Below are 12,906 nucleotides of genomic sequence, written 5' to 3' on the forward strand. Positions count from 1 at the left end.
GATTTTCTTTATCCCAAGGGTGTATTAATAAAAAATGGTGCATAAATAGAATTTGGGTTGATTTTTATCTCACTTCAAATGTGTAAAATAAGCTTCCTATTTAAACAATTCCATATTGAATTTTATCTACTATAAAACAAGAAATATTTCTTCTTGAAATATATTATCTGGTATCAATTTTGCAAATTTGAGTTTTCATATGTAAATAGGTTTTCTTAAAATAGGAAACATTTTTATTAACGAGGAAGAATTGTGCATGTTTAATATAATTTTGCCATTTTTCTGAGAGAATAAATTGTTTTGTTTTGGTTTTTAGGTAGAACAAAATCGCATAAAACTGCTAAATGACAAAGCCGTTGCTACATCACAGCTTCAGAAAAAACTTGGGCAGCTTCTTTACCTAACTAATTTGGAAAAGGTATTGTTTTTAAAAGATGCTACTTTTTCCCTATGCTATCTGATCAGTAAACCATCATGACTCTTCCCAAAGATGATGATATCTTCAAATGTTACACAGATTATATAAAGGATATGTACTGTATAGCATAGAACAGTGTAAAAAGTTGTACTTTAAAGCCTTAAATACTGGAAATACTACAATCTGCCTCTAGGCAAGTATTACAGTAAATGACTTACATGCATTCAGTAATGTAACATAGCTTTTTGTTATTTGAAATGTAAAATGTGGGGCCTCCCCTGGTGGCACAGCAGTTGAGCGCTGGGCTATGAAGCTGCCCACAGCTTCTGCAGCGCTGGTTCGATCCCCGGCTGCCAGGTGAGGGTCCCACATGGCGCGCAGACCTCTCCTGCCGCCCGCTGCTCCCCTTAGCAGTGTACTTCGTCACTATGTTCTGCTCTCTGCTCTGGTGAATTCTCTCACCCTCCCGCACTTCTCACTGTACCCAGTGCTTGTATAAATAAATAAATATTTTTTAAAAAGGTAGTTAAAAAAATTTAAAAAAAAAGAAATGTAAAATGTGTTTAGAAAGCTACTAAATTAGAAGACATGGTAATGAATGGTGTAATGTAATCTATGACACATTTTTTGACTAGTGAGCTGTTGGAGGACACCCCGCATAGTGAGCAGAAGGGCCTTGACCCGAGTCCCTAAGGCATATGAAAACACATGCGTCTTGGAGGAAAATCTCTGGGTGACAGGACTTGGTGTTGAGAGCCTGGAAGTGACCTGCGTACATCTCCACAGTTTGAGAACAACAAAAATAATGAGCAGACTTCCCAGGCTCTGGCTAGGGGGCGATAAGATTATGTGCGTGAGAACTAACCACCTGGTACCCTACTGTCTGAAGTAAATAAATAATAGTAAGAAAATAGACTAATCACTCATACATGTTATCATTATATGGTATTATACCTGCTGCAATTAAAATAAGTATATAATGAGCACCAAGACAATAAAGATTTACTGCATGCTAGACATGACAGTCCCCCATGTCTGATTTCCCTCACCGTCGTGTCCCAGGTCTCGGACTCACTAGAAGTCCACAGTGAGCTAAGCATTATATTGGACATTGATGAATATAATTCCATTTACTGTAAGCACAAGTGGTAGTTGGCACGAGTACCCTATCAGAACAAGATATAATAGATTTTTGATTAGATGTGTGACTGCTTTTGCACTACAATAGCAGAGATGAGTAGTTGCAAAATATTTGCAGTCAGGCTTCTTATGGAAAAAATACTAATCCTTTAAATAAATTAGAAGAGACATTATGCATTATGGTAGGTTGTTTACAAAATACTGCAGTCATATGCTTCCACGGTGATTCTGGACTTGGTCATATGACTTGATTGTAGCCTTGTGACACAGGCAAAGACCTAGAAAGTCCATGTATATTCAGTTTTTCCAACTCGTTGCGCTTTGCAGTTCTGACACTATGTGAAGAAGCCTAGATTATCCGAATCATCTAGCCCCAGCAAAGTCAACCTAACCCCAAATTATCCAAGTGACCTGTAACGTCATGAAAAATAAATCTTGGTTTTAGACCATATGTTTTTAGGTGATTTGTTATATGTTTTCTGAAACAAACAGGGAAAGAACAATTTGGTTCAACTTTTTCACTTGCCTGAATACTTATATTTTAGTTAATGGAGTTGTCTCAAGCCCTTAGAGTTGCTGAATTCATGTTTTGTTCTGTTTTTTTCACTACTTGAAAAAAATCAAAGAATCATCAAAAACAATTTTTTCAGTATGACTATTTGGTTAGTGAAACCACTGACTTAAAAACTTTAGTGATCTATGTATCTAATTTACTTTTTCCCTTTATGTCTTAAAATCTCTCCATCAGATAACTTTTTGAAGCTCTTTCAGTTTTTGAAGTAGTTTTAAGGAGATTTTGAAAAGCTATTATACTTCAATATAATTTCCAGGCATAAATACACCTTAAATCAATAACATTGCTGCATTCTAATTATTTGCTTTGCCTTGCAAAGGACACTGAGAATAAACTACTGTTAATAAGGAGCTATGTAAATAAATGCTACCTCATCCCGTGTCTGTAATCTCATGCCAAGTAGACCCGCAGCATACCTATTTTGTTACAAATACTGTACTTATAATTTTGCCTTTTTTGATAACCACAAATACAGTAATATAATTTTAATTGTAGTAAAAATTGTCTTGTTCACTCCTTGAATAAATGCTCGTAAACCCCCAGAGTGATAGTATTAAGTAATATATAAATTATTAGCTCATCTTTATTAGGTTATTTAAATTGCAGTCACCAGCATTTACTTCTATAAATGAGTTGTAAAACACGTATCAGTTTTTAAATTTTAACTAATATATCTATTAATTCTTTTTTGGATAGTCTCAAGATAAAACGTCAGGAGGTATTAACCCAGAACCTTGTCCAATCTGTGCTCGGCAACTGGGAAAACAGGTGAAAATATCCTAAACGTCTCTTGCATTTGTTATGTTCTTTATAATTTTCAAAGACTTCTATGTGCAAATACTCTCTCCTCTCTCCCCTCTCTCTATGCCCCTACACCCCAGCAACTCCTCAACTTATAATTTAGAAAATCTGTCATTTGTTCACCTGTTTGGGTCAACTAACTACCTGTCACTCCCATGCTCTGGTGCCGCGTGTCTCTAGCTTTGTCTCCATTGCAGATGGAGGCGGATCTGTCTTTTTGTTTAGCTTGTCCATCCTGAGCTCTTATGATACACAAAATTCCTCTCAACCAATGAACATCTTCATGCCTGATGGCTCTGGAGGTTCACAGGGTCCAGAAGACTGCTGCTTTTTGTCTACAAAAATAAACACAAGTGAAACAGCACCTTACTTTTACTAGAGCCTCAAGTCCTGAGATCTGGCACAGATCCTTGTGAATAGAGGTGCTGCTGCTAGAGAACAATATGAACAGCATCAGCCAATAAATCCCAAATAACCCTTTCCCCTCCTTAAGAATTGTTTTAAGACCAAGCTCATTTTTCTCTTCCTTTAGTGCTAGTTTTTCCCCAAGGTACTTCTCAGTCCATCCTGCAACTCCTCAGATTTTGCAGTAATAGTTTTTTTAACCAGATGATAAAGCGTAAATAATTTGCATAAGATGATAGGGCTTTTAGAACAAACACCTAGGCTAAATCTAATGTTCTTTTTCCCCTCATTGCAAAAGAGGGGGAAGTTTCCATGATATGCTCCAGAGATTCAGGACTATTGTACTTTTCATGAAATAGCACAAGGAATTTTCAAAAATACCCTTTTATTTATTTATCTGGGGGAGAGTGTTACTGTATCTAGAACCATTTTAAAATAAATCTAAGCTACAAGCCCATTCATCTTCTGTATAATTAATGCTTTAATATGTGAATATGTAGACCTGCTTAGTAAGTTGTGTGGTGTATATTGAGTTTATCATCTCTATACCAGTATTGCTTTAAGTTCCTCTATTGTATCTGGCATTAGAATGTTAAAGTAGTAACTTGCTTTTTCCCAAATACTCTAGTGAGAACACCCATTTCTTGCAAATTAATGGTGACTGAATGGCACTGTTACACTCACTGTTAGGGTGAGCAGAACAAAGGCTATGAAAGCTTACTCTGGTTGGACTAAAAAGCAGTTAAATAAAAAAGTTACAATTTAACTTTTATGACTTAAAGGGTATTAATATCATGAAATATTGACAAAGTGAAATTATTATACCTTTCTATTTTTAATAGATTTATAGGTTTGAAACCATCTTTGATGCATTTGACTGAGGTGTGTTCTCTCTTTTCTTTTTAGTGGGCAGTACTGACATGTGGGCACTGTTTCTGTAATGAATGCATTTCAATTATTATCGAACAATACAGCGTGGGGTCTCACAGAAGCTCCATCAAGTGTGCCATCTGCCGCCAGACCACATCTCACAAAGAAATATCATATGTCTTCACCTCAGAGAAAGCCAGCCAAGAAGAGGACATCCCTGTGAAGGTAAAGTAGGTTAAGAACAGGTAGAAGCTTAGACAGTGCAATATGATAGGAATTTGTATCTTAAAATGAGAGCATCAAAATCAGAACAAGACTGACACAGTGAATATGCGGAAACACTGTTATCTATATGCCTGTAGACAGCCTCAGCTTTGCCAAAAACTCTTTGTCAGAGGAGCACAAAAATGCTTTTTCAAACTGGTGAACAAAGCCATCCCCCCTCTGGCAAAAGTAACATTGTAGACCTCTAGATTATCTTCTAGAGATTTATTTAAAAACTTTTCCCCCCCACTCTTTTATTCAGCCCCTAGGAAGTAAATAATATACCCAAAACAACTGGAGGAAGAAAATAGATTGTTTACTAAAGTTAGTGACAGGAAAATGTTTTTAAATAACATGGATGGATATTTTAGGATACAGCCCAAATTTTGTTTTATCTACCTAATTTTTTCTTAGGCTTCATTGACAATTTTAAGTGACTGTATTTTTAAATCCAAAAAGGATCTGTAATTGAACTTTGTACCTGAGGGGTATTTATTTAATGAAAAGTTTTCACTAGACATTTTTCTCTTTCTTTTACTTAAATATGTTTATTTTTGTTCGTTATCAACTTAGACAAAGGACAAATCAGTATGTGAAAATAGTAGGAAATAAATCAGAAGGAAGAGTTGAGAGAATGGAGGGGCTATTTCTAAAGCAAGAAGTAGTAGATCTTTTTCATTAGTTCCTTATCTTTCTGGGGATGATGCTCTCCACTTATTTTTAAGGCCTGTATTTTGTAACTTTAACTGCAAGTTGAAACTGCTGGAAATAAGGCAGTTTTTAGGATACCCTGCCTCCTGAGAAAACTATAGTTGAGTTAAATACTATCTAATTGCTGTTTATTGCACTGTTATTTGAGTAAAAACTGAAAATATCAGTCACATTGCTTTCTAGTGTGTTGAGATCAAGTAAATTCCGATGTTGGAATGAACTTTGATTCATGAATCCTGTATACATTTATTGGACACAGGCTGTATGCCGGGCAGTATGCTGGACCTTATACATACAGCATACACTAATAAATCGAACAGACACAATTGCACTCCCCTTCTGAGTTTTAAAGTTTGATGGGGGGAAGGTGTCTGAGTTGGTGGGAAGCACAGACATTAGATAATAAATAAAATATAATATAAATTTATAAATTTTAATAAGCACTACAGAAGAAAACAGGGATTTTCTGAGGGAATGATAACTAAGCAGGTATCTAAATGATCACTACCCTAAGGTGTGTGACTGGAAGTGCCTTGTGAGGAGGAGGCTGCTGGAAAGAGAAAAGAAACAGAACTGTATACATGGAAAGGTCTGAGACAAGAAGAAGCTCAGATGAAGTGGGTGGCTACAGTTTAGAAAGCACAAAGGAGAATGGAATGAAATGAATCTAGAAACTTAAGAGGCTTCAGATGTTAACAGACCAGCTTAAGATTCAAAAACATAGAAGTATTGTGATCAGTTTTGAATTTGTAGAACAACCCTCTTGCTGTAGTATGGAAATTAGGTTAGCAGGAATAGAAAAGAATAGAGTCAAAAAAAACTTGAAGAGATCTGTTCAGGAACTACAGTAGTGATGATGGCTTGACTAGGTTGGTGGTAGTTAGATAGACGGTAGTGGACATATTCAAGAGATATTTTGACTGGAGTTGATCAGGAAGATAGAATGTCAGAGGGTTTGATGAAGAAAGATTTCTTACATGACCCCCTGGTTTATGATAAGAAAAATCAGGTGCATAATGAAACAGTTACTGATAGAAGGTATTTGGAAGAGGAGGTCATTTAGACATACTGTATTTGAAATAAGTAAAACATGCGTGTAGAACTAGCAAAGTATGGATGGGCGGAACTGGAGATCTAAAATTTATTGCTGTAAGTGATCTTGGAAGTGGTGAGGGTAAGTGAGATTACCTAAGGAAAGACAGAGTTTAGTTGCAGATCGGGTCTGGCAAACTCCATATTTGGTTTAAGGTTAAATAAAGGGAAAGAAGTTGAAAAAGGAGTCAAAGTAGGAACCAGTATAGACATAAGTAGTCCAGGAGAGTATGTGCTATCAACAGAGGCCACAGAAAATCTACCCCAATGAGGATGCAAATGTTAACTGTATCCAGTAGTACTGAAGAGGACTCAGTTACAGTATGGACTAACTTGGCTAATGAAGTCATTGGTGAATTTAGAAGGAGCTCTTTCAGTGGAAATGTAGAAGCAAAAAGTAGGTTGCAAGTGAATGAGGAATGAACAAGAATGAATAAGTAGAGAAAATGCCCATTTCATAAATTTAACTGTGTAGTAGAAAATTGAGATTTGTAGCCAAAAGGAAATAGGAAGTATAGAAAGACTTTGTGTTGAGGTTTTATTTATTTATTAAAGATTTATTTATTTATACAAGAACTGGGGTACAGGCTAGATTCATGGGAGGGTGAGAGGATTCACCAGAGACAGAGCGGGGAACAGAACAGGCAGACTGATGAAATACACTGCTGAGGGGAGAAGCAGGCATGACAGGAGAGGTCTGAAGTGCCAATTGGGACCCTCGCCAGTCAGCCGGGATCAAACTGGCACTGCAGAGGCTGTGGACAGCTTCACAGCACTGCGCTCAACCACCTGCACCACCAGGAGAGGCCCTTTATTTTTTTAAGAGAAAAAATTTTGAGCAAGCTTAATCTCCAGCAATGGATAGATTGAAGGTACAGGAGAAAATGAAAGTCTATAACGAAAATTTCTTTAAAAAACAAAATGCTGATGTATAGATCTCTTTGAAATCAATTGTAAGTTGAACTCTTGAGCAAAGAAGCTATAAGGGTAGGTGTCCTTATTAAGAATGTGAGATCTTAATAGTCATTTCAGAGAAGACCGGTATTGAGTATTCCAGATGTGATGATAGAAGTGGGTGACCCAAGTAATTGGAGGAGAAAAGTATAGAAAATGAAACAGTAAGACCTAAATGTTGACTGGGCTGTCAGGCAGAGAGTGTGTAACATTCAGAGTTGAAGTGTAGAGTTAAAGTTTGTGAGTTAGGCACCAAAAGTCTTTAATGGATGAAAGGTAGTGTTCAGTAAATAGATGATAACAGAGAGTAGAGGGCTTCATGAGACTTGAAAGAATGGAAATAAGTACAAAAATGAGAAATAATGATCAGAAGCCTGCATTAGTATAACAGAAGATACCAATGTTCATAGTACAGTGAATATGAGAGAATGAACCTCTCCGCTTAAGAGCACAGCTGAAAAGGAGTATTGCCATGGATAGCCAGGTGCTGATTAAATCAAAGAAGTGGAGAGCAGTATTTCCACAATAAAAAAAAGTAAGTTAATGAATCTTAAAGCACTACTTCAAGGTTAGAAGAAAGAGAAAATGGAAGGGTGAGTGAACTAGAAGGAACTGCAGAGAATATGAGAATAAAGTTGGTGGTTAATTGATGAGAGGATCATGACTTTAGGGGTCATGTAGTCCTGCTCCCTCTGTGAATCCCTGTATAAATGGGTAATTTTTTTTTAATAATAAATTTTATTTTTATATTCCCCCATACAACTGCACATGCCTCATTCTGACCCCAATCCCTCCCCTCCCGGCCCCCACCCCCCAAAAATTTTAAGGCAAGTGCCAAAGAGTTGCTAGTGAAGGGGAAGAGGATTGACCAAAGGTACATGACCAGCCCTGAGGCATTTGATGGTTAAGCTTTAGCCTACTTGCCACACAAGAGCCCCTTCCCCCATTCCCACTGCTGCAGCTTTGTCTCCCTTTCCTTCCCATTGAAGTAGTTTTTTGTAGCCCTTTCTTCATTCTTTTCTCTCTCCTTCTGGCCTCAGTGACCGCAAAGGGCCACAGGTGGCATAGATGGTTAAGATGGGCTGCTGACCCTTAGAAGAAAGCAGACATCCCAGTATGAGGAGCAAGTCAGGAAGAACTGCTGTGTCAGGCTTCATGCAGTGAGGTTTAGGAAGTGATTGCTTTAGCTACCAGTAAGCAGCACAGCCTCTATGAAACTGAGTCACTGAGCCCATCAAACCCAAACACCTGTTCATTTTATGGCAGCTTTCCTAGATCCCCAGGACAGTTACATTTGATGTCCTCTGGGGACAGAGAAATCATTGTACAAAAACTGTTGATTATACTCTGACTTCTTCCTGTCTTTTATGGATATTGATGAGCACAAGAATAAATTAAAGCATCTTAAAAAAATTATGATTACAGTATTTGTTGAAGTTCTCTTGTCAGTGATGCATATATAGTTGCATATCCTTTTTATTAAACTGTGTCTGAATATTGCACCTATTATGCAAGCAGGTTTTTTCCCTCTTCCACATTCTCACATTGCTTCTTGCCACATTTGCTTTTGCTTCTCGCTCCCTTTTCTGTCACCATTTTATGTCTGCCACTTCTGCCTTCTGCTGCCTGTCCCCTTTTCTGACTTCTGTCACATTTCTACCCGACTGTCTGCCACCTTCCTGAAACATCTGCTTGTTGTTTTCTCAGACTCACTGTACTCCTTTGACTCTCTGAAACAGTCCTCCTGAATGGGCATCATCCATCTTGGAGTTGAGGGCATGGTCATGTATAAGATAAAGATGTCTCCATGTCAACATTTAAGGCATTATTTTGTAATTTTAGAAATATTACACAGGCATTTCCTAAATCAAGGAATTTTTTTCCTTTTATTGTTGATTGTCAAATTTCTGCATTTTACTAAACAATCCTGAGAAGTAATTTTTATTTTATTAAAGGGCTTATAGTATCTGAAAGGTTTATTTCACTCTTAAGCTTTCATGCCCAGACTCTTAAACATAGCAAACAGTATAATATATATTAGACATCCTACTTAATCATCTAACTGACCTTATATTCTTGGAGACTATAAAAATAGTACCATGTAGTACAAGGTATTGTTTTTCTAATGGCATCATTTGGAGATAGGAGATTTTACAGTCTAGGGAATCCTATTGATTGACCACAGAAATAAAATAAATATTGAAATCACCAGTGTTTCTTTTAGTGGATGTAGTTAAGATAAAGACTGTATCTACCCTACCAGCACTGTGGACAGTATTCCTAAATGACCCTTGGAACCTACTGATCATTTCACAAAGTACACAAAATTCCCCTTGCAAGTTCTGACAACTGCCAGGCCTTTTGGATGGTGAAGTAGGCCTCCTGGCAGAACATATGCCCCACGTGGCCTGTTCCCTGTGTCTTAAGTTTGGCTAGGTTTCATCCACAGCATTTTTACCCAGTGGAAACCCTGACCCTATAATGGACAAAGTTCTTATGTCATAAGAAGATCTAACCAGGAGAAAATATAGATGAAATAGCTACAGTAAAACTGCACCCTCCGCTCCCATCCAACACACATGCATAACGGCTTCATCTTCTCAAACTTTTCAGTGTCTAATACTTGGACTACTTTTTAAAATAAAGACTTTTTCAAACCCCCATTCCTGTGAATTTCGATTCATTATATCTGGGATCTGGTACAGGAATCTGCATTTTTAACAAACAAATCTGTTGTTAATAGGAATATACAGACTTTTTGTAGAGGGAAAACAAACTATTTCTACATTCAAACTCCTAAAGAAGCCCGGCAATACCAGGCTGTGTCTAAATCTATTGTGTGTGGAATCAGTTATTTCTCTTTCAATTTTTTTCAAAATTTTGTTGAATTAGTTCAGAGGTGCCTTGTGAAGTCTGTCTTGTACTTTCTAAATATAATTAAACATCTGAGTGGAAAAACTGATTGCAAAATTCTGAGTGAGATTAAAATAAGTATAAAACAATGTGATAAACATCCGCAAGTGATTAAATTTACTTCTCTAAATATTTTTATGTAAAATTCCTACATAAACATTTAACAGGTAAAATTAGAATGCAATTACATCTTTTTATTAGAGCATATCATGAGTAAATGTATTTACAATTGATAAAAAACAATTCTGTTCCCTACCCCCGACAGCACTTGTAGTTGTGAGTTGCTAGTCTCCTATTAAAGTGAGCAATAGCTTGCAATAAATTGAATATGCAACAGAATTCTAAGACGTAAACTATAATTTATCTTTATGAAATTACCTTTATGAAAAAGCTCTACCTTGTGGAATGTAAATATCATTAGAATGTAAGAAGGACATTGCTCATGAGGAGGGGACTTTATTCACTTTTGTATCGGAGCATCTAAAACAATGCCTGACATGTAAGAGGTACTCATAGGTGAGTGGATGGATGGCTGATGGATGTATGGTAGGGTGGATGGATGGAGGGATAGATCGATTGATGGACAAACAGATAAACAGTTGTAAAAGCCTTTGGGTCCAAACAAATTTTTGTTGCATACTTTTTTTTTTTTTTTTTTGCAATTACTAACTTATCTATTTGAAATCATTATACAGAGTTTTACAAGAGTAGGATACTATTTTTGTGGCCTAATGTACTTTTATTTCCCACTTGCCTAGGTAGAGTTTCCATTGAACTTATTCAAGTGACATGTGAGTGCTTGAAGAACCCAGCATCTGCCCTGGGCATACACTTTAAAAATATTCCTACTTCATGAGACCAATGATAAAAGCTGAATAACTGCACTAAATTATATCTGTCACTACCAACATGGGTTTTTAGAATGGTGAACAGGTGCAGACAGAAATAAAACAATGTTAACTGATATTACTCAGCCGAAACTACTATGGGCAGCACAGACACATTCAGAGGGCTAGCTTTATTTCAACAGGGAAAGTCCAGAATAAAGTAATGCAAGTCAGAAAATACCAAGACAGGAAATAACTTTTTCTATACGGAAAGGAAGCATTCCAGTTATTTGCAAGTTACAAACTCAAAGTAACCTAGAGAATAGTCATACTTCATTAACACCTCGCACAGGCATAGTTTGCTATCCACATTTCTTCATTCTTCTCTCTTTTGCTTTTTTCTGTCATCCTTTCCAAACTTATCTACCCTTTCCACTTTGTTTTTCTGTTTTAACAAATTAATATTTCTTTTCTATAATAGTGATCACATTGACTAGTCTTCAGAAGCTGGTAGAATTGAGCCCAAGTTTGTTTATATATATTTTTATAGAAACAATCAAAAGATCATACACATATACAGTGCTCATTAAGATGATACAAAAAACCATTCATTTGAATTGCTTCTAGTCCAAACTGGCTGTTTAAATCATCCTTTTTTTGTTTTATATTTTGCAGCTTGCAGTGACATGCATGTATTTGGGAGAAAGAGAATGTTATCTTTTCATCTTTGTATATCCACTGCCTGATGTAGTTCTTGTTACTTAGGTGAACATTAAGTTTTTATTGAATGAATCAGTGAGTGATTTCAGTAACTCAACATGAACTTACTTGAAATGTTAATGGAACTTGAGTGAAATGCAGAACAATGTCTACCCTATATCTTTGTTCACTTTTACCGGCTCTGCTTTTTAGACCAACCATGGTCTTTTTATTATTTTGGGACTCTTGCTTTTCATTTGCAAGTACAAAAGCACAAGTTGAAAAGAGAAAAAAAAATATGAATAGGGGCCTAATGTGGTAGGAATCTGTTTTTCCAAAGACTAAAGCTTTATTTACTCTATAAATTAAACTCACAGAGTTTACTGACTTTGTTAATCATGCCTATAACTACTGATGGATAAACGAAGACATAAGTGCTCAGCAACCTAGTGAGATGGCACAGCCCTCCAATTGCTGACTTCTTCTGAGATGGGTTCCAGGGATTTCATCGCAATACCTAACACAGAGCCACCTCCAGCCTGCTTTCTGTTAGACAGATCCCCATGTCTTTCATGATCTCTTGTTGAATGTCTGGCTTTTGTAAGAGAAAGCTAGAGATTAATTCAAGATTTGATTTGATCATAGTGAATGAAAAAACACATCAAACTTTTAAATTATTATCAAACATCTTTTATTTTGTTTATTCATTAGTTTTACGCAGTATGTTTAGGATCGAGAAACCTAAATGTAAATGTGAATTTTGTTCATTAAATAAACGGATTGGAGTGTATTCAGTTTACCAAGGACTATGCTCAGGACAGGATTTCACATTCCTTTCAAAGAGCATGATCGTTTCATGATCTCTGCAGCTCTTCAGAAATAACCAGACACTTCTGAGAATGACACTATATACCAACAACTGTTTTCAGAGCACTGCCTGCGAGGAAAATATGTACTGTTTTTGCTGGGAGGAAATTATGGACTGGACCATAATATTTAACATAAAGTAATCCCGTAGCCAACACAAAGTTATTACAAAGTAGGTACTAAGAAGGTGTTTTAAATACTGTCATCACTAATAATTATGTAAAAAAAAATTATGTAATGTTAAATAACAAGTTACCTCAAGATTTAATCATTTTCATATAATAAAAATTACTTCTCACAATTTCTTTAGATGGAAATTTGGTATCCACTCTCATGAAATTGTGTGCAAAGAAGTAGCCATGTTGAACTGT

The 12,906-nt window shown here is 36.3% G+C and overlaps 1 protein-coding gene across 2 annotated transcripts in view; it reads left to right on the plus strand.

The window, feature by feature from the left end:
* Nucleotides 1–12,906, plus strand: part of SHPRH (SNF2 histone linker PHD RING helicase) — a gene marked incomplete at both ends in the record, with an annotated part of 59,348 nt that overhangs the window by 36,637 nt on the left and 9,805 nt on the right. For both annotated transcript variants that reach the window (XM_084227876.1, XM_084227877.1), the window contains 3 exons: nucleotides 317–418; nucleotides 2,829–2,900; nucleotides 4,245–4,433. In XM_084227876.1, coding sequence (XP_084084002.1) covers nucleotides 317–418; nucleotides 2,829–2,900; nucleotides 4,245–4,433 — 363 coding nt within the window. The remainder of the gene's footprint in view (nucleotides 1–316; nucleotides 419–2,828; nucleotides 2,901–4,244; nucleotides 4,434–12,906) is intronic.

Source organism: Talpa europaea (genome assembly GCF_964194135.1).
Source record: "Talpa europaea genome assembly, chromosome: 2".
Lineage (NCBI taxonomy): Eukaryota > Metazoa > Chordata > Mammalia > Eulipotyphla > Talpidae > Talpa > Talpa europaea.